The sequence below is a fragment of the Cryptotermes secundus genome, unplaced genomic scaffold, assembly GCF_002891405.2.
Source record: "Cryptotermes secundus unplaced genomic scaffold, Csec_1.0 scaffold60, whole genome shotgun sequence".
Taxonomy (NCBI): domain Eukaryota; kingdom Metazoa; phylum Arthropoda; class Insecta; order Blattodea; family Kalotermitidae; genus Cryptotermes; species Cryptotermes secundus.
Genome location: NW_019731568.1, coordinates 543,976 through 567,191, shown reverse-complemented (window position 1 = coordinate 567,191; position 23,216 = coordinate 543,976). Strand labels below are relative to the sequence as shown.

General features: G+C 41.7%; 1 protein-coding gene across 4 annotated transcripts in view; it reads left to right on the top strand.

Annotated features, from left to right (window-relative positions):
• The window catches only part of LOC111867047 (protein TANC2), a 634,194-nt gene that overhangs the window by 565,761 nt on the left and 45,217 nt on the right, over positions 1 to 23,216 (top strand). For 3 of the 4 annotated variants that reach the window (XM_023856516.2, XM_023856514.2, XM_023856513.2), the window contains 5 exons: positions 9,921 to 10,080; positions 12,227 to 12,361; positions 13,109 to 13,231; positions 16,459 to 16,719; positions 22,648 to 22,785. In XM_023856516.2, the coding sequence (XP_023712284.1) occupies positions 9,921 to 10,080; positions 12,227 to 12,361; positions 13,109 to 13,231; positions 16,459 to 16,719; positions 22,648 to 22,785 (817 nt within the window). The remainder of the gene's footprint in view (positions 1 to 9,920; positions 10,081 to 12,226; positions 12,362 to 13,108; positions 13,232 to 16,458; positions 16,720 to 22,647; positions 22,786 to 23,216) is intronic. The other variant, XM_023856515.2, reaches the window with a different exon arrangement.

Sequence of the window (23,216 nt, the reverse complement as noted above, 5' to 3'; positions counted from 1 at the left end):
AAAGTCCTCGGAGAAAACCTGCCCCAGCGCCACTTTGTCCACCACAAATCCCACTTGACCAGACCCGGGATCGAACCCCGGCCGCCGCAGTGGGAAGCCAGCGACTAACCGCCTGAGCTATGGCGCGGCCAACGGCTGTAGTTTACTGGTATTCTTTTTGATATACAGACGAAAACCACAAAATCTAGTCGATAATCGGATGGAGTTAGGCCCCCCATACACACACAGTTTGGCCTTCCGATCGACCTTACAGGCAAAACTGTGACAGTTTACCCCCTCCCTTTCCTCCCCATACACGCGCAGATAAAGCGGCAGGCTTCATGCCACAATCACGGTCTTCCAGCCTATAATGTTGAGTCACACACGTCACGTGNGGTCCTGCAGGCAGAACTGACGGACTGACGGGTTTCCCACAGGCCAACAGCCCAAACGATTGGCCGGCCGGCCGCACCACACACGTCAGTTTTGTCTTTCAGTCTTCAACTGTGCAGGCCGAACTGGAGGCCAAACTGTGTATGTGTATGGGGGCCCTTACCTGTAGAATAGGCTATGCCACACTTCAGGCGGCTAGTCGCCGGCTTCCCGCCTCGGCGACCAGAGTTCGAGCCCAGGTCAAATCGTGGGATTTGTGATGGACAAAATGACACTAGGACAGATTTTCTCCAAGTACTTGGTTTCCCATGCCAGTTCTTACTCCACCGAATGCTCCACATTCATCATCTATCATCCGGGCCTGGTACAATAGACCAATTAGTGGCCGAGGTTCCAAGTGGACTCAGTCTCACCCCACCCCAAGAAACTGAAAATAAAAACTGCCTCTAGAATGCAAGTCTTCGCCGTTACCTGTGCACTAACCGATTCGATTCGTAACTTTGAATTCCGCCACGTGCAATTTTGTCGATGTCTTTCTGTATTGTCCAGTGCTAATGCCTTCTTCTGATGGGAGAGCGATTCCCCGTCAAAGAAGCCCTGCCTCGCGTCTCGGACATTCATTATCTCATAAATAGCATGGCTCTGCAGGAAGATCTGCACTGCAATTTGAGGAACAATTTTTGTTGCTCGTAATGGTTACTTGCATTTGACGCCTGTGGTTTCTTCACACGCTGTTCTTATGACCTTCAGAACACGTTTTGTTTCCATGGTTACTATGAAACTATAGTGCAGACTGCTTTTACCGGTTCTCACGGTCTCTTCGCTTGCAGAATTCTTATATTTTTTCTTCTACCCTGAAGATGGAGGCGATACGTTGCTCCGAAACGTCGGTTAACACCACATATACGCGGTGCCAAATCCCAGAAGACTGCTTTCTTCAAGTAATAGTGAAATTAACACTCTCTCCGAGGTCTCCGCCTTGAAAGAGCAATTTCTGTATTAACACTAATCGTCTTGTCATGATTATTGTCCGAGATACTGAGCGTGACGGACGGACTTACGAACGACCCGGATTCTGATTGGGCACATGTAATGGACCAAATCCTTCGATCAGAAGCGAGTTAAACAGTGAAGCTGTATCGTTTTCATGAGGGCGTTTGGCTGGAGCGCTTGTGAGCGTAACTAGCACTAGACAGACCAGATCTCCACGCAGAAGTCACCTTTACCTCCGAGACCCTTTAGTTCAAATACTGAGTGGGTCTCTTGGCCACGGCGGAGCGAAATTGGACCTTAGTCATTCATCATCTTACAAGGACATTCCGATTTCGTGTTGAGCACTGTTGTGCTTTAGATGGTCTACTGCCGTCATGTCATTACAAATTCATGTATTCTGTTTTCAACGTACGCTGGGAGGAAATTCATCCGTATGCAAGATTTATTTACGATTGCAAACTCAAGGTATGACGTACACTTGTTCGTAGATAAGATGGACATAAGCTTATAACGTCGCAGCATGGCCTCTGCAATGCGTATATCGCTGTGAAAGATTCAAAGAATCAGTCATCGAATCAGAATATTGTCCGTGAATAAAAAGGTGAAGGTATCCCTGTAACAGACCGTGGAGGCCCATAGGGTTGTGAGACGTAGAAGCTCTCACGTTTTCTATAGACAGTCGGCTCACAGATGGAAGTAAGGTTGTCAACCTTACGCGCCGGCCGCGCTTTACTCCTCAGGAAAATTATTTAATTAATTCCTAGTACTCATTTATGTTAGAGGCTGAGTCGACCCCAGGGCCATAGTGCGGCTGGAAGGATTACGTCAGTTAAAAAAATCTAATGGCCTCATCGGGATTCGATCCCCCGACATCCGGCTTGTAGCATAGTGCCTCAACCAACTACGCTACAGCGTGCCCCTTGTTAATGAATGCCTAGTTGAATTTCCATATTCCAGGAAATTACTAATAAGTCGCGCAGTCTAAGTACTGCCTGTCTCCGGCATTATTGCCCATTTGTTGCCTCAAGTGCGTGACTTGAACACACGTAGACGGATGGTCAGGTCCGTTTGTTTTATCTCTGGGACTACTGAACGCGTTTCGATTAAGTTTGATACCGTTGGTCTACACCAAGTGCAGTACAACGAATATAATACGGTTTATATGTCCAAATTTCATCCCAATGTTACATGAATTCCCAGTCGATTTCAATTTTCTCGAAAATGGTACATCGTACGTAAAGTCCGAAACGCCCGTCATATTGAATGACTTTTCTTCGGTGTTCCGAATATGTAACGACATGCAAGGAAAGTTTTTTTGTTTAGTAATGTCAGTTGTGTAACTGAATAGGTGTTATATTCATTGACACAGTATAGAGTGTAGGTAACATCTGGAACGGATTTGTGTACGAAATTATACACGTATGCTTATCCGTCGTAAATGAATGTCAAGGCCATTAACATGTTGAGGATCGCAAAGATCGCATTTGGAAAATTTTATACTCACTTTGAATTCGCCTGTCAACTTTTGCAAGCTTCTCGATAGTACGATTTCACAGTAAATCACGAGATCGGCTATTGACAGCTTGTATTTCGCGCAGTAAGCACGCCCGTGTTGGTATAGCCCATCAGCCGAGGTCTTTGTTGTGCTCGTTCCACGAAATGTGTCTTGCATGTCTCGTTGTTGTTTTGTTAAGGACGCAGTCGCCCTTTGTAATTACAGTGATGCCATCAGGGTACATTATGTTTCTTCATTTAACGATCATGCTGTGGGTAATTAGGCACCTATTCGAATTCTAAATAAGATGAATGGCCATCTGCAAAAAGTATGGAAGGATGTGAAGTCTCACTCGGCCCTTTTCCCCAGTGCCATTGCAACAGGGTGACGTGAAGAAAAGCGTGCCCATTGTTTTTATTTTAACCGTGAATCCTCCCCAGCGGACTCTCGCGGTTCCTGAAGAGTGATACTGGCTCATTAGAGATTCGAACCCATTACAAATTTTATTCTATTTGCCATTAGTCGATTAGTTTACTAATTGTTAATCTGCCAGTTGGTAGACAGATTAATCTTTCGCGACGCAGAACACAAGAACTGAACAGTTCCCGCTGCTTAAACACCTACACTTCTCCATCACCAAAGTTACTACATAGGGACTCTGATCTTAACCCATGGTGTGTGGGCAGGCCTCCATCCGACATGCTGATGTGGCAGCGCTGCTGTGACGAAAAGCCCTGTGCCATTACTACCTTCAGAGAAACACAGGTAGATGAGTTGTGCATATAATACTTTTAGAACATCTTTTCAGACAGGAGTCTAGATGAAGACAGAGTGGCAACTATGGCGGCTTGTATGTCCCGCTCTGTTTTACAGTAGTTTAAAGAAAACCGTGGCTTTTTAGTCCGTAAGCGAACTATACCAACCGAAAAACCGCCGCTTGTCGGCGGAGTTAGTGCCCAACTTTTGCGGCTATAGGATGTCGCGTGGTCAGCGCAACGGATCCCACTGCCGTTAATCTCGGATTTCTAGACCGGATCCGCTACTTTTCCATTCATGTAGCTCCTCAGTTATCCTCACGAGGCTGATTGGACCCCGTTCCAGACACACTACTTCTCAGAAAGTCTGGTAGCGCCTGAAATCGAACCAGGGATCTCTGGATCTGTAGCCAGGAACTCTGACCACTGGACCACAGACGCGGTCCCTCTCTGTCCTCATAACGAAAGTTTCTCTCGCGCAAAGCGCTGCAGATATATCTGACAGCCTCTGCTAGCAGCCTCAGTGAGCTTGTTATGAACTTCATAATAAACACGTACACTAACTAACTTCTCCTTTTACGAAGGTTTAATTTTCACGTTCGCGCATCCGAGAAAGTAAAACCTTTACGGGATGGGAAGTTTTCAGAGTGGTGAAAATTAGCTTGTGTTTTTCTGACGGCATGTAGTCTGACAGAAGGTTACCAGCATTTCAGAGGAACCTGCTGCTTTCATCTCCAGGGCACTTAGAAAACCACAAACTGCATTAATATCTGTTTTTCGATATGCTTAAAGAATGTTCCTTGCAATGGAAATTCACCAAGGCATCCTCAGAACCTCGATTATCAGCTTGTGCCGGGGAGTGAACCATTGCCCGTCGACACCTGTTCTGCCCCGCAAGTTAAAAGTGGGTTCATTGTCGGCAAGGCATGGCGCATCTTAGGTTGTAGATAGAGGAGACGTTTTCCAGATACGAAGGGTGACTGAAAATGTATTAAATTGTGTAAGTTACGGACAGTACGGAGTATTGTTCACCTAAATTTAATTATTGTGTATTGCAGTACGGATGGAGGAGATTCTCTCCAGTCATGGAAGGCAGCTGCGAATATACTGAATAAGCAGTCGTGGATAGCCGACAAGGTATAGTCCTCCAGCTTGGGGGTTGGGCGTGGGTACTGAGGTGAATATTTGGACCGGAGATGAATTGGCAGTAGGTTGGAGAGAACTGCATAACGAAGAGCTTCCTAACTTGTACTCTTTGCCAAGCATAATTAGAATGATCAAGTCAAGGAGAATGAGATGGGTAGGGCATGTAGCACGAATGGGCGAGAAGAGGAATGTTTGTAGGATATTGGTGGGAAAGTTAGAAGGAAGCAGACCACTAGGAAGACGAAGTTGTAGGTGGGTGGATAGTATTAAAATGGATCTTAGAGATATACGGTGAGGTGGTATGGGACTGGAGAGATCTGGCTCAGGATAGAGACCAGCGGAGGGCTTCTGTGAACACGGTAATGAACCTTCAGGTTCCATAAAATGTTGGGAAGCTCTCGAGTAGCTGCACAGCTGGCGGCTTCCCAAGAAGGTCTCAGCCCCATGAAGTTAGTATTGTAATAAGTCGTTATTCAAATCTGTATTTCCTGAATATAGTGACTCCGCGATAAAAATGTCTTGCCTCCAATGTGTTTTCGAGACAGTGTTTCGGATTTAGAAGAGGTCCAGCATGTTTGACGGCTGTAACAGATTTTTTTTTTTATAAATTCGATTTGTCAGGCTCATTAGTTGACAAATAATACAAACAAAAGACTCCGTGGTCTGTAGTCCGCAAACGAACTATACCGACGGAGCGAATTCCGCTTGTCAGCGAAGTTAGTGCCAACTTTAGCGGATATAGGGTGTCGTGTGGTCAGCGCGACGGATCCCCACGGCCGATAATTTATATTTTCTAAACCGTAGCCGCTGTTTCCATAAAATATCTCGTCAGTCATCCTCACGAGACTGAGTGGACCCTCTTCCAGACCCAGTACGTCTCAGAAAATCTGTTAACTCCGGGAATGGAACTCGGGACCTCTGGATCTGTAGCCAGGAACTCTGACCACTAGACCACAGAGGCGGTTCAGTTGATATACAGTAGCATCCCTAATGCTTTTAAGTTAAACTCCTGGACCTCACTGGTCTGTTGGCGTATGAATTTTTACTGATTTTATGTTGTCCACGAATGTCTGAATTTCTTGCGTACATTCAAACGATTTATCAGTAAGCTAGGCCTGTGTTGTATCAGTGTCAAGAGAGAACATAGTATCCATTACGTCATTTTGAAATTTGGTTTGTACTACGTAATTCTTGAACGGTTTGGGAATCCGAAACAGCGAACATCGCAGTTGAGTCGTAATTTGGATGTCTCGGGTTCTGTTCTTGACCCGGTCGGTTTTCATGGCTTTCCTCAGTCATTCGATACAAGTTCTGGGACAGAACTTAGAATAGGTCACAGCCGTTTCCGCATTGTTTTCAATTCATCATTCACAACCATCCTCATGTTCGATTCGTTGCAGTTAGAGAGCGTCGTTAAATAAGCAAGCGAGAGAATTAGACACGCTCTGTCGTTCCTGTATCTGTCAGCACCTGCACGATCCACTGCACGTATGTCATCACCTGGATAACTGGAGAGCGGATGCTCATAAAATGTAATACAGTACCTTTTCTGAAAGCAGATCGAGTAACGCCCTGGTGTGACGAAGCGCCTAAGTGAACGTGGAATATCTGTGTCATAAAACCTTTCTACCACACCTCCCACTTCCGCAACTTTAGTAAAAATTATGAACAATTCCTCATTTTACTTCACAGTGCATGTAATGAAGCCGGTGTTAAAAATGTGGCATGCTAACTGCTACTGTTTTTAACTCGACTTGCTTTTGCATCTCCCCTTTCTTATTTGTTCCCGCCTCCGCGAAATTTGTCTCATGTGGAGCCAGACAGAGGTAGACACGGCGTGGGTCGGATGTTTATAAGGTCGTAGTTACGGCCTTAAACTTAATATCTCCGTTGTGCAAGTGCCAATGCTCAACAACTTGGACTCATAACTGAACTGTGAGAACGGCACGGACGTAACTTCGGATAACGCTGCTCCTCGAGAAGTACTAGACAATATGGCGGAAACTGACTACAGGAGAGACAGCTTTCGAAACGTCTCTTTTAACCAAAAAATCGAGACTACAAGGAACGTTAGCGTGTGTTTCTTTTTAGTGGCATACTTCGCTAAACCGTTTAGACTCATCTGAAGTCTGAATCGCCATTTTACATTCCTCCATTGTTCAGGTTACGCTAAGTTTGAGTTGGGTCATCTTGGTCCGTCACACTAGTAGCCGTATAAAAGATTATTAATGTCGTCCAGTGTGATTGATAAATGTTATGTTTTTTTTAATCTTTCATCTTTTACGACCGAAACATGTAATGGATGAAGGATTAAAGAAACGCAACATTTATCAATCACACTGGACGGCATTAATAATATTTTATATTACACTAAGTATTCTGCAACATGAATTTATCGTCTGTATGTTTCGTGGGTCACGGAGCGAAAGACATTAATTACAGTTCGCCGTGTTTTGTAAAATTTCGTATCTAAAAACATTTTTGTGTAGGGCAGGAAGTAGATACAAATGCGCATGATTTCCATCATGCAACATGTTCTCTTCCCAGTAATTACGAAGTGTGAAACATGTTTTGGCGTGTGTCTTTTTGAGGCCCTCCGTTGTTTGAATACATCCGTTAAAGTTACAGTAAGAGATAGCCATGTAGTGTGTTTATAATTTAGCCAAATAGATACATTGACGCATTAGTTGCATATTAAACGTTAAACTCAGTATTATATATAAAATTATTAAATCTAATTATTAATTATTAAATCTTTCTAAATCTGATGCACAGTAATAACAGATGGACGAGTCACATATCGCGGAAGAGTTTGAGTGTCAATCTTGATTAAACTGTTAAACCATATTACTTGTTACTTCTTGAGTTCGCCACTAAAAGTTATTTGTTAATACTCGTATGTCTATAGGTTTCCTTGTGTGTATAACAACTGATGCTGGCTGGAGTATATACGAGGAGCGTTCCGTATATAATGCCTCCTATTTTTTAATGAAAACTACAGCAGATACAGAAAGCATAATAACACAGTTAAATAGAGAAAGATTTCAGCTACTTACAGTTATTTTTCCACATAATCACCACCAATCGTTATGCAGTTTTGCCAGCGATGAACAAGAGCCTGTATGCCGTGCTCGTAAAAGACTGCGCCAGCAGAGGCTAGCCACTTTCTTACAGCTGCAATGACAGCATCGTTGTCTGGAAAATGTTGCCCTCGTAGTCCATCTTTCATAGGCCCAAAGAGATGGAAGTCTGAAGGTGTTAAATCGGAGCTATAAGGTGGATGTGGTAGGACAGTCCAGCCAAAATTTGCAGTGTGCGCTCTGTTCGCCAAACTGGTATGGGGTCTAGCGTTATCGTGTTGCAAGCGAAAGGTCTGCTTCTATGGCCTGACTCTGGAAATGCAGGCTTTCAGCTTAGTCAGCGTCGTCTTGTAGCATTCAGAATTGGCAGTCTCGCCAGGCTCCAGGAAATCTAACAAAATCATACCCCGCCTATCCCAAAAGACCGTGCACATCACTTTCCCTGCCGATGGCTGTTTCTTGAACTTCTTTTTTCTTGGGGAATCCGGATGTCGCCACTCCATGGACTGTCTTTTGGATTCCGGCTCGTAGTGATGACACCACGACTCATCTCCGGTGACGATGCTATCCAGAAACTTGTCACCTTCAGCCTCAGACTGTCGCAACAGGTCCTGACAGACTGCCATTCGATGAGTTTTGGGGTCCTGTGTAAGCATCCGCGGGACCCACCTGGAAAAAAACTTTGCGATAACCCAGCTTCCCCAACGTTGTTTCCAATGCATTACAGCCGATATTAAGCCGTGCACACAGTTCCCTGGTGGTTATCTGCCGATCTGTACAGATGAGCTGATCGAGGCGTTGTTCATTGTGAGGAGCGGCATCTGAGCAGGGACGCCCAGGGCGTAGCTTGACGTGCACTTCACTCTCGCCACTGTTGAAACGCACTACCCACCGCCTCACTGTGCTGACATCCACTGTATCGTCTCCGTACACCTTTAGCAAGCGTCGATGGATGTCAGTGGTTGCAATTTGTTCAGCAGTGAGAAATTCAATAACACGTCTATGTTTCATACACATTTCTATGTCAGACGCCATTTTGGTAGACTGCTCTGCTGTCGCTATATGTCGCACGACAACCAAAGTAACCGTAGATTGGCGGGAAGGTTCGCCCTTTACTGCAACACCACCAACATCTAGCTCAGACGTCACAAATTAACACAAAAAAATAGGCATTATATATGGAGCGCCCTTCATATATAGGCTAGTGCGTGTTTGTGTGTGTATAGAGTGTATATTTTCCCGTCGCATAGTAGAAAAAAAAACTAAGTTTAATCTGCTTTTGTTTCTGCTGTTGGGTACCGTGTTCTAGTATTTTGAGAAAATAGGGCGCATATCCACCAACATTGAAACCACATATTCTGTAGAAAATTTACTTTTTTTTCTCTCTTCTTCCTCTGCTTTTCTACTATGTACACGTATGTCTACAGCATCCTTTCACAGGCAAGAAAAAATGTACTATTTGTTCACCTAGCATGTTAGAACCTAAGACTGAGAACAAAAGAGCCAGAGATGTCTCTGCGCTTAATTAATTAAGTCGTGTGCCGTGAAGACATATGCCTGTTGCTATACCGACTGAGCTATTTTAGCTACCGTTGGTAGACAGAAGTTAACAAATAATTGACCAAAACATAAATTACTTCAATGATAAATTATTCCCATAAATAAAACAATAATAATAATAATAATAATAATAATAATAATAATAATTAACATGTCGGTGTTTAAATTTATAAGCAACACAAGATTATTGCACTCGAATGGGGTTCAGTCCTATGACCATCTACACACGAGCCCACCACGCTAACCCCTGAGCTAAATTTCGTATTACAATCGAGTTTCCATCACAGTGCAGCCGTAAGGCAAACTTGTGAGTTAAGGGGGCGGGTCAACTTGACGGGAGGAGCGTCCGTTTCTTCAGCCAAAGTCCTCATGGGGGGGGGGCACTACAGGACACTGATAACACAGGACTTGTAGAACTGAAGGTCTCTGCAACAGGAATTTATTTCAATTTGAATGAAATGACGGTATTCTCACTCATCTCTAAATACATAAGTGAGAGTTTTGTGTAACATGTTGCAGGCGAGACAGGAGCAAGGGGTTACTTCGGAGTGGCCATCACCCAGCCGGCTGCCCAAGACCAGACCTTCCCCCGCGCGTTCACTGCGCAACAATGACACCATTAGCAACAACAACAACAACAACAACAACAACAACAGCAGCAGCACCATCATGACCCAAAGTAAGTATCATGGTCTTTGCCCTTGGACTCAGCTGTTCATGCACTTTCCTACAGAAGCAACTGGGAAACAATGGTACCCATATTCCACAAACCCACGTATGTAGCTGTGTTATGCGAGACAGTTACATTTTGAACCATATGACTTGCTTGGCATTATGTGGGGCCATATTATGGAAAAGTAATGAAATTTGAGCAAAATAGTTTGAACAAGTTGACATAATGGGTATTTTTTTATGAAGAGAGCAGGTAAAGCCATCCATCCTATTACCAGGCAACCTGCTGCAAGACTGTATTTCCAGTGTAAGTATGTTTGAATTTACCACCGGTGTATGGATACCGGAAGTATGCTTAGAACAGAATAGTGCAATTTTTTAATGATAATATAATGAGCAATGTCACCAGTAAATGATAACACACCCTTATTCCTAGGGTGGATGGAGTTTGACAGGAATATTGAGAAAGTGAGAGTAACTTAATAATATGTACTCTCTGCTGAACACTATCAGTGTAGTCCAAACAAAGAAGATTGGATGGGTGACACACATAGCATGTATGAGGGCGATGAGAACATTCACAAATATTTTGGTCAGAAGAGTTGAAGTTAAGAAACAACTTTTCAGGGCTAAGTGTAGAGGGGAGATAATATTTTGCTTTCTTATGCATGAAGTGAATAAAATGAACTCATAATGGAAGGTTATGGTTTGTCAGTCTGTTAGCATGTTACATTTCTAGTACAACATAGTGGATTTTTACTAAATTCGGTATTTGCACAAGGAACATCAGAGGTTGTCTAGTTAGTTTTATTTTGGTTCCTGTGGGTCAGGTCGGTAGTTTATGATGGTGTTAACTGGCAGGCTTTGGTATCAGCAGTAGTGAATACTAGAATGGCAGTTATCAGTCTGATATGTCCCTTACTTTATATAAACTCAGATAGAATGGTACTTGTCAAAACTGTTTAGCATGAAAAGAACTGGATCATGACACAACTACATATATAAAGGCCTACACATATGTATTCAAATTAATTTTGACTTTCCTTGCTTCAAAAAGGAATGTTGATACATTGCATAAATATAGATCTTTTTAGGAGCTGCAGTTAAACACACACATGCATACGAAGGGGGACCCAAAAATAACCGAAAACGACCTGTTGCGCGCGCATGCTTTGTAGTTACGAGTTGTGCTGCTAGGTGGTGTTAGCTGGGGGTCTCCCGCGACTGTTAGTGAGCTGGCGTCAGTCTGAGTTAAGTGGTTTGTCTGTGGTGCTCTGTTGTGTGCGTTCCTGTTTCAACCCTTTGGCGATTAGTGAGATGGCCGACCAGAAGGAACAAAGAGTGTGCGTGAAATTTTGCTTTCTGTTAGGGAAAACTGCACTTCACTCTTCAAGTCGCGGCAAACATTCACGTGGTTTTCTCTTTGGTCATCTCCGAGCAAGCGAGGAACAAATTTTGCAGACACCCGTCTCATGTGCAAACCTTCGGTTAAAATTCGCTGGACCGTGCTCTATGAGATGTTCGTTTCCTCAGAAAGTTGGTCAATGGTCTTTCGACGATCTTCATCAATTGCACGTTTGATTTTGGCAATGTTTTCGTCATTTCTTCCTGTCGAAGGACGCCCGGGGCGTGGCATGTCTTCTGTTGACATGTTGCCAGATTTGAAACGGGAAAACCACTCGTAGACCTGTGATTTCCCCAAAGCATCATCATTAAAGGCTTGCCGAAGCATCCCAACAGTCTCGGCTGCAGTTTTCCCTAACAGAAAGCAAAATTTCACGCACACTCTTTGTTCCTTCTGGTCGGCCATCTCACTAATCGCCAAAGGGTTGAAACAGGAACGCACACAACAGAGCACCACGGACAAACCACTTAACTCAGACTGACGCCAGCTCAATAACAGTCACGGGAGACCCCCAGCTAACACCACCTAGCAGCACAACTCATAACTACAAAGCATGCGCGCGCAACAGGTCGTTTCCGGTTATTTTTGGGTCCCCCCTCGTATACAAGCATATAGATATAGGCCCTGCACATGTATATATATATATGTATATATAGTAGACATCATAAAACCCACATGGTAGTTTATGTGCAGAATATCAATTCTGTTGGCAGTGCTACAGTTAATTCCTATGTTCTGTCATTTTTAGGTTGCCCTACCCCACCACAGAGTCGACGGAGATTCTTTCTCAGCCCCAGGTCATTGAGAAACCCTTGGAACCAGCGTGGATGCAATGGTCTACGAGTCCCAGCTGACAGTATGGACAACCCTTCTGCACTCTCTGGTGAGTCATGCATGTCAAACATAGTGAAATTGTGGTTTCAGTGTAATCATTATCAAAACTGTTACGAAGAGGCACAAAGTATTTGTAATATATAGCCCCTCTGCATAATTACTATTCCAGGGGTGTAAGAGAACTAGGTGTGAAGTGCCATGCATTTTTAAACTTGGGCCTAATTAGGATAAGTGGTCAGCTTTGAATTTGACCACTATATATGTGGGTAAAGATCCCCATGCATCCATTAACTAAGAGGCTAGATATGCCTAGAACCAGTCTTGACACCATGGTAATGAAGATAAAAATCCATGCTTGGAACTGAATTCTGCTCATCCATGCCATCACCATTTGCTTTACTGACTGAACTGTTTATACTTATTATGAGTGTTTGTCCTTACATATCGTACCATGTTTATAATAGAAGGTTTCCTTTGTCATGAATGAATTTCAGTGAAGAAGTACATCAGTTAAATTCATCCAGATGTTGAAGTATATCAAGAAGACAAGGTTCTGTCTATGACAGCCATAGCTTAGGGCAGTGGTTTGTAAACCTTCCTTTTTGTATTTGTTGAAGAATAAAGAGACTAGGCTGGAAAATGTGTCATTAGCCATCCTTGTATTGAAGTATAGTTAGCATGACTGTAGGATTCTTGACTCTTCAAATGTGTTTAGAAATACCATGTTTGTTATTAGCTTACAGGTATAAATTGAACTATGGTGTATTTGTCTCTCCAATTATCCACTCCTCTCTAGCATCCATGACATCCTCAACAGAGAGCCGATACTGGCCCAGCTACGTTCTCAGCAAGATCAAGTCTTTGTGGTCTGTGGGTGGAAGCAATGCTGGGCTGAACCAGCTGGCAGCATCTACAACAGGCATGCTTATGTCTGACAGTTGTTTTGCTTGTTTGTTATGTGACGTGTTTGTTGCATGAGCGATTTGTGCAAATAGAAAAGATGTTGTGCAGGTAAAACTAAAATTGCTTCATAAGTTTAATTCATCTACGAAAGATGTTATAGGCACCATCAAGACTCTTTTTGGGGGAGGAAGCAAAAAATTTGTTTACAACTTACACTTGAGCCATTTAAAACTTATTTTTACAAATTGTGTTAAGAGTATATAGAGTAGTAGAGTTTTAAGAATTCTTTCAGTTACTACTGCTACTTCCGCCTTTTCTTCAATTTATTTTTAATCCAGTGGGGTACAAAGGCTTGCCCACCCCCTACTGGCACCTCTAATGGATGCCAGAGTTACTGATTTTGGGCATGTTTTGCAACAGAGCATGAGTACATATTTTAATACAATGTCCATCTGTATGCATGTACACCCTCACTTTAGATTAATGAATCTGTTATTAAATTTTATATTTTTACTTTCTACTCAAATTTTCCTACTAAGTATGATCTCATCTACCTTTGGCAGCACAGACTTTATTGGAAGGTCTGAAAACATTCTTATATATATGTGTGTGAATACCTTAAACAGTAATTATAGCATTTAAAAGATGAACTAATGATATGTACACATATATATAGTCATTCTTTTTATTGTTTGTAAAATATCAAGCAACTTTAAAGTATATATGTACATAAAACATACTAATTTGTAACATGATGTAGGCATTGGATGTGGTCAGTGAAGTTCAGTAATATTCCTTCATATCATATTGAATCAAATTCTATAAATCCAAAACAGAGCTATAAAATGGGCTTGTTGGAGCTAATGGGCACACATGTGTTGTTGCAAGTTATACCCAACACTTCTAGCTGTCTTTTCATTTGAATCCCACAAAAATGTTTCATATCCCCATCCTTAGGGTATAATTAATTTGTAAAGAAATTGCAATGAGTAGATTCAAAAGGATTCTGATGGTGGTGCATAACACTCAGAATTACTGGATTTTTGGACTTTGCCCATCATCCAGTATTCTTAAAAAGAAAAGTAGAGAAGGCAGCGTTTCTGAAATTGGATCTGTTTCCATCTTCAGGTTAGGTGGGAGACACCTACTCTGTTGGGTCCCTTAGAAAGAGCTAACCTCAATCACTGGACAACCAGTGTCAATGTAACTACAGCTGTATAAATACCTAAAGTCCAGAAACCCAGTAATTCTGAAATTCCAAAAAGTATGTCGGTCCCATCTCATGTGTGTCAAGATAGTACGCCATTTTCCTCTTCTACAAATTAGTGAACGCTCTAATTATAAAGTGAGTATTATTTCTTAGGGAATATCCATCCTGTGTACAAACAACAATGTGAGAACTGAGATTACCATAATACATTTAATGCAGTTTTGTGGAGCTAATGCTTGAAACAAATACATATCAGAGGGTGTGTTCATCCGCATGTTTCATCTTCAGAATTATTCAACATATTCTGTTGCAATTTTGTATTGGGGGGAATTTCGGTTTGACCTGTGTCTGTCTAATGACTGTAAGTCTGACGTTCTGAAATTTTACAGAAAAATTGTTCATTGTGCAAAAAGTTATGTGTATTGTAAAATACAGATCTTAGTAAAGCCTATAACTTTCAATTGAAATGTTTTTGGTTACGAGGAAAACAGTACACTATCTGCACTGCTTATTATTTTAGCCATCATAGTTTTGTATCTATGGTAATGAATGTCAAGACCAGTGAGGCATAAGAAATCTCTTTGTAACTCCAAGTTGGATTACACCTCTTTGCTCCTATTTAATTAATTTTCCCTATTTCAAGGTTGTTTCTTTGATTTTTGTTAAGAGATACTGCATTTTTATGCATGTCTGAGTTATTGTTAATGTTACTATTATTGTTATATGATACATTAATTTTTATTATTTTCTGTGCATGCTGTGTGGCTGTTTAATCAGTCTTGCTGAGTTACTGCAAAATGTTTTATGTCTGCATCAAAATGATGGACAAACAAATAAAAAAATGGCACACTCATTCATGAATTTGTTTGTTTGTACATACTCTAAGAGCAAAATGTTGTGTATAGTTACTGTGCTTATACTTGAATGCTGTATGAAAGAATGTTCTAACGTTGAGTATTATCTGATTTACAGTGTTATGTGTAATAGTTTTGAGAAGTACTATGGTTAAAGAGAAGGTATATAGGTGTGCCTCCTCCAAAAACGTGAGTTGTCATGAAAAGACATTTTTCTTTCTTGTAATATGTAGCAAGAAAAGAAAGATTTGGTAATGAAAGTAAACATATATGAGGGTTGGAACTTTAATAGTGGCAACACTGCTGTAGAGACGCCATGCAATGGAACCAAATAATGTCGCTTATACCACACGTTAGTTACATACCTGCCTTACCTCAGAACAAATGGACTCTCCCTTCCCACATCACGTGCATGCGCAGTGACGAGAAGAACAGAGCCTCGTGTTAGCTGGCCGTCTAATGTAGTGTTGTCACGATGTTTTCGAAACAGGAACAATGGAGTTGGATAAAGATTGAACGTGCCAGAGACCGTACAGCACGAGTGTCATCAAGATCTTAAAGAGGCTTATGGGGAATCTGGCACACATGTAAAAATGAAAACTTTGAATAATTCATGCAGTGACCTGTTTGGGGCAAAATTATATCCCTTTTTAACTCCTCAATACTTTGATGCCCCTTTAATTTTTTTCTGCAGGGATGGGCCAACTGTGGACAGCAGGCCAGATCTGGTCTGTGAGAAAATGAAAATTATGCATAAATTGGTTAAAAAACATGTTAAATCAGTTGTACTACTTGGTTTCACACCTGTTAAGTCACGTGTTCGCCAATCTGGCATATTCTGTGTAAAGTTTGCCCTCTCTGGTTTATATGAGCATCAGAAATGGTGATCTGTAGGGACAGCAATAGAATCCCACTTCCTCAACATTTTCAGTTGAATAATTGGTTTATAATTAGCTGAACTTAACAGTTGTATGGATTGTCAGCACAGAAAACAAGAAATTATAGACAGAACTTTTTCTATCTAAATGAAAATTTTGTAGGTACAAATGTGTGTTGTTTGGAGACTTAATTCAAGAATGATTCATGTTTTCATAAACTGTCTGCATAAGTTAGAGATACATTCATTTCCTCAAATAAATGTTATTAAGACAAGTACTGAAGTTATAATTGATCTTTCAGATGATGAAGGTGGCACCATAAAGCCGGTGTCTCATGGAAAGAAGTCCTCCCAGAATGATCTGTATATGCGTTTGGGACTCCTGCTGGGAGACAATGCCCGTCGGTCCACAAGAGTAGCTCAGTCCCCACCGCGTCAACCTGGGTCTGCAGCCAACCGCAGCTCTCACAGCCATGAGTCATATGCTTCCTTTTCCTCACTGGCCAGTCTTGAGGCCCATACACTGGCTTCAACGAATACCAGCCCTGTGTCCACACTTACAGGTATGTTCCACTGTCAGGATCGTATAGGCATCTCCCATTATGCAGAAGATACATTCCTGAAAGTGATATTCTGTCTGTTATGCTACACATTACATTGAATTAATGAATAAGGTGTGAACCAAACTGGCCCTTACACTGAGACCTTTTGTGATCTGTTGTGCATCCCCTCCTCACACTTTGAATGAAGTGTAGTATTATGTTTAGGGGTCATTTAAGCAGTCACATAGTTTCATAGAACAAAATCCCAGTTGCCAAAATCTGAAGTTAACTAAGGCATAATTGTCACGTAGAATATGTCAGCCTGTTTCGTGTTTGTTTTTGCATATTTCTCAAGTGTAGTAATTAATTAATCCCAGTTCTAAAAAGAAGATGACCTTTCAGGTGACACTGCCCTGTAAATATTCCTGTAACCCATCTCAGCTTGTTCCTGTACAATTCTAATAGTTCTGTAGTCCTCTTGCAGAGAGGTCCTTGAAGAAAACCTGTTGCATGTCTTGGATCCCAGTGTTTTTTGTGGCCTTCATTTGTCCAGTCCCTGACAGCCTTCTTGGCGACTTCTGCTGAGATGCTACATGCTGGTTCAGCACCTATAATGCTCCATGTTTTTTTTTTTTCATTTTCCTCAGTTCCGCAGCATCCTGGTAACAATACCAGTTGAATTCTGTCATGTTCAGCCAATTTTACAAGGGATTGGTGGTGGTCCTAGACTACTTTGGAACTGATCTGGTCATTTTCAGGTGCTTTAATTATTGCCTGACTGACTGACTGACTGACTGACCGATTGACTAACTGATAGACCACAGATGTTTCAGTATATAGTTTTATACTATAGTATAAATAGTATAATAATAGTAATAATAATAGTATAGTATACTATAGTCTTTATAGTTTGTACTGCACATGCCTTAATGGCGTACATTATGCCTGTTGAAGCTAAGATTCCTCCAGGTACCATATCCATACACCCCAGCCTAAGTGCCTTCATTTTTCTCTGAACCAAACAATTTTCACATTTCTGTCAAATTGAAACATGCTTTTCAGTCACTACTGACAGGAAATATGACCATGAAAAGCTTATTACATATATTTGTCAGTATCATTTTGACAGCCCCTATCTACAGGATGGATTCTTCATGCTCTGAGACATGTTACTATGCCTATACCCTTTGGATTTGGGATTTCATTGTCACTGCAATGGACTCTGCAGATTCCATCTCAGGCCTCAGCTTCCAACTCCAGATGTAGTGGAGGGAGTCTGAGAAGGACCCAAATTGCAGCTGTTGAAATCTTACTCATGGCTCTAGTAATGCCAAAGCATGTCAGCCTTTGCAGTTTTACTGAGTTCAGCTCTTCTGGTTTTGAATTCCACTGTTATGACCCAAATTTGAGATTGGAGATGGTATGGTATTACCCAAAAGCTAGAGACTTGCGAAAAGAGTTTCGCAGCTATTGCCGTAAATTGTAAACACCGGGACTGGCAATTAGGTTAAGAATGTGAAGACTCAGCAAGTCTCGGTGTACTCACAAAGCCAGTAGCTTACCTCACTCGTACACTGGATTCAATCGCAAGAGGCTGCTTACACAGCAATAAGATGCAAGGGGTCCTCCCACAACCACCCAGGAGAGCCAATGAGGAGGTTATTATGAGGATTGAGGGCACTGAGGGGGAGTCACCTACCCTCTGTCGTCAGTGCCGAATCAGCGAATTAAAACGATAAATTAGGGAACTTCGGGGGATTTGGATCATGTTCTAACACAGAATATTCGGTTGTCAGCCGGAGGCTCTCGGCGACATGTATACCATAAGAGGGTGGATGACGGCAGTGATCTACATATGTATTGCAAGTAAGTCTCTTTGCTCATATACGCCATGCTGTTAAAGGTTATTGTTAATACAAGTGTTATTGTGAGATAATGAGGCAGTATCCAGTGAACCAAGTGAGAGTCAGGGTAGAACAGGGTAGGAATGAATGTACAGTAGCAGACGATGATAGGAGCGCAGTTTCAGAGCACCTCCCCTTCACAAACTAGGATGGTAGAATGAGTTAAGCAAGAAGTGTCATGTCAACAGATAAGAGCAGGCCTTTTTCTTAATGTATTTATTATTGTAAATAGACAGTGTACATATAGGAAAATGTATGCAGGGAGTTCTGATTCACCTGTTAGCAACCATCCCGACCTCAACCGAACCCGAGCTTCCCTAGCCAAGACAGCCGACGGCAGCCGAGTGCAACGTAGATGTTAGCAAAAGAGTAATAACCGATGAAAGGATTTATAAGTCCTCACCCCCTCCCCCTGAGGTGTAACATCCACCCTTGGCCACCAGGCTGTGTAGACCTTGTTCATTATCGTACCTAATTGCTTCTTCCAAGTTAGCCCCTTGCCTGGAGTTCATTCAAGACACTGTACTTCAGTAGACAGCTTAATCATTTTACCGAAGACAGTTGGTTCCTTAAGTGCCCCAGGCCCATGAAGAAGAATCGCAGTTTTGTTGCTTCACCCTCACCATGAGCCAGACCCTACTTGATTTTTAGCCTTTGAAACATTTTTCGCTGGTTTCCATAATATGTCCAATGAGTAATGGAGATCCAAGAGATCATCACTTTCAGTGCCCCATATGACTGGAAGATATAGATGTAGTGGGCTGCTGCCTGGTGCTCTGAGGTGATCATTCATGACACTGGCTCATTACTGCCCCAGTTCCATGCAGCCCTCAACATAATGCCTCACACCTTGGTTTAGGTGGACCATTCCTTTTCTTGCCATGCTTTTGCATATTATGCTACTAAGAGACAGGGGTATCTTAATATGTCCTTTGCTCAAATGCATTAGCTCTGATTACATTCGGTTTTGGTCTGGAAGTTGGTCTACCATGGACCGATAACTGGTCATTTCAATGTCACACTGATTTTGACAGATTAAATTAATTTATTTGAAGGTACAGTATCTTACCAGATAAAATGTAAAAATAACAGTGAAATCTCATTTTGTAAAGTCAGGCAGAGCAGAGCCCCTTTCATTTCTGTTTATTTGTACATATGACAAAAACCATCAGGTGCAAATTAATTTTGTACTTTATACAGGGTGCATCAGAAAGAATGGATGGATTTCACAGGGCAATAAAATAAGTAAGGCTTCATCAAATTCAAATTTTATTGTTACCATCAGATTCGCCAATACATGCAGTTTATTTGTGGAATACAGTATCATCCATATGATGTCCTTGCCTTCTGATACAGATGTCAAGGCCTTTTCAGAAGTTATTCTTCACTCTCGCGGTCATGTCTGGTGGAATCGCCGTGATTTGTTCTCGAATTGCTGTCTTCAGCTCATCCAGTGTATGTGATCGATGTTTATAAACTTCCACCTTCAAATGGCCCCAAAGGAATAAATCACAGGGCTCAAGACCAGGCGAATTTGCGGACCAAGGAATGTCACCGCGATGCGAGATGACTTTAGGTTCAACCTAGGTTGAACCTGTGGCACGAAATGAAGCCACCCACCGCAAAATTGTGTCCCGAGTAGGGATCCTATTGTGACGTCTGAGCCGAAATGAGTGCTGAAGGCTCGTTGAGTGACGATCACAGACTCTCTGTTTTCAAAAATGTTTCTACGATGAACGCACGCTGTACACCCAACCAGTCCATGTTACCAACTGAAGCTGCATTCTCCCGCCGACCCAACAGTCCCCCCCCCCACTCTGCGCCTNTCCCGCCGACCCAACAGTCCCCCCCCCACTCTGCGCCTTCCCCCGTCGCGGCGTAACAGTCGCTTGAAATCCAACCATCCTTTCTGATGCACCCTGTAAGTCCAGCATTATTTGATTGAATCTGGAAGCAGACCAGAACACAATTTCCTGAAAGTTAAGCTATTCAGAGGTGTAAATCATTGGCAAATAAGAGATTGGATGGTTGTTGCAATGGAGTAGTTCTCTTGAACAAACTTTTAAAAAACACTTTCTTGATGGAAAGGTACATTTAACAATATAATCAGACTGTCACGTGTAGGATGGTACATGTGACAATATGATGGGTTCTACTTCAAATGATAGGCTTTATTTGCACCTTGGTTACACTCTCTCTCTTAATCACATTTAAATACAGCACTGTTGCTGATTTCCACACACTGGTCCTCTCCTGGTACCACAACTAAAACGCAGGAACTATAACAGTCTCACTGAATCACACACTTCAGGTATTACACATGAATGAAGCCCTCTAATCACACACCAGGTCTTCACAGTCTGACTTTTTATTCTTCCTCCATGGCAAACTTTCTGCGGCTATCTTCCGCTGAGATCTCGGAACTGAAATATAGCGCCATATGTTTTTAAGGCAACTCCTCTACACAGACTCCATGAAAAATACTGTCTCCCATTGTTGTGGATGCATGTTTACCACTGTGTTGCCTGGCAACATACTTCTTATATCTCCATGCTTGTGCTCAGTGCGGACCAGATAGAAAACAGAGTTTCCCTTTTATTGTTGCCTGTATTCATGTTTAAAAGCTGTTGCCTGGCAATGCGTTCATCAGATCTATTACATTATTATCAAACTAATAATTAAATTGCTTGCAGATTCATCACATGTTATGTATCCCCAAATATATAACCATCATTTTCAGTGCTGTGATATTTTTAGTGAGATCTTCCTAAGTTTTTTCAGGTTGCTGCAAGGATAATGCTTTGAATTAAGCTGTCACCACTTCTTTTCCAGTGTTATGATATCACTTGACACTAAATAATTTATATGTAACTCACAAACAATCTATGACTAAAAAAACACACATATATGCACGCAAGAAAAATGGATGGAAGTCAAGTGAAATACAGTGGAACCTCGCTTAATGAGCACCTCTCATAACGAGTAATTCACATAACGAGCAAAACAAATTGTAAAAAAATTACTCGCTTAACGAGTGACATTTCGCATAACGAGTGACAAGAGGGGAAGTCCCAGATTGTGCGCTTGATACATCAGTCTGTGTTTAGCACTCATTCTGCTAGCATCTTAGTGTCGCTTGTGATCACACATTTTTCCAAACTTGTGTTCAGACATTTGTGACTTTTTGTGCAAAGTTTAATAACCCTTGCAAAAAATGTCCCCGAAGAAAAATCCGCAAAAAGACAGCCATAAGAGAATAAAAATAACCGTAGAAATGAAACGTAAAATCGTTGAAAAGCGAGAACGAGGTGTGAGCATGGCTGCTCTAGCACGCACATACAGTCGGTCTACATCAACGATTTGCACGATTTGGAGTTGCATTGCGTTTCACAGCAAGAAGTTGTGGAGGAGAGTTTGTCAGAGGAGGAGGAGGAGGAGGTAACAACAAAGCAACAATCTTCTGGCACAATAAGAGAAATGCTGAAAGCATGGGAAACTGTTGCATCATACATTGAGAAGCATCACCCTAATAAGGCAGTGGCTATGCGCGCTACAAATTTATTTAATGATAATGCTGTGTCTCATTCTCCTCAAATTTTGAAGCGTCGGCAAAAACAAATGTCTGTAGACAGCTTTCTAGTAAAAAAGAATTAGATATGTATCATAAATAATAAACCAATTATTTCGATTTTTTTTCTGCAAATTGAATTCACATTCCAGGTTGGTTCATTCTGCATAGAAGAAAAGATGAAGATGATTCACGCTCCTTAACAATGTATATATAATTTTCTTTGAATAAACGTTATACATAAAATTTTTTGAGTATTTTTTTCGGCATGGAACACATTATCATATTTTACATTCATTTATATGGGAAAAATTGTTTCACTTAACAAGTGTTTCGCATTACGAGTAAGATTCTGGAATGAATTATGGTCATTAAGCAAGGTTCCACTGTATCTTTTTCTGAAAGGAGATGCTTATTGTCTTTTGATTTTTCTGTCATTTTAAGAACTAAATTGTGTTAATTGGCTGGATGCTTCAGGTTCTTCAGAGGCAGATGTTCACAGTCACACACGGACATTGAAGGATCCTTCTTCAGACAGCATCACATCTCTCATGTCTGTTTCTGGCCAGAGCAACTGTTCCTCTAGTCCTGTCAGCAGGAGGCATTCTGTCACAAGTAAGTCATGCCTCACAAATCCAGAGAGGTTTTTCTGTAATGGCAGCATTTTCCCAGAGACAACAGACTATATCCCTCTCAGATTCTCAGCTGGGGAAAGTTTTAGGAACTGATGGTTTCATAAATAAAACATGGTGGTGATGTTCCCTGGAATGTAGTACACGTCCCAAATGGATAAGGAGAAAAAGGAACTTACAAATTACATGTGCAGAATATATTGAGTATATACATAAGGCAGTCAAAAAGTTCCCGGAATTCCCCTGCAGACGGAGAACGAGCGATAAGATTGCGCACACACTGTTGTGGTGGGAAGCTCAGTATTTTTGGAAAATTTTCGTATTAATGTATTTTGAATGACAATTTTACAGCATTTATAGAAATATTTATACATCTGTTAGCTACTTACTTATCTTCATTCAAATCTTATGAGT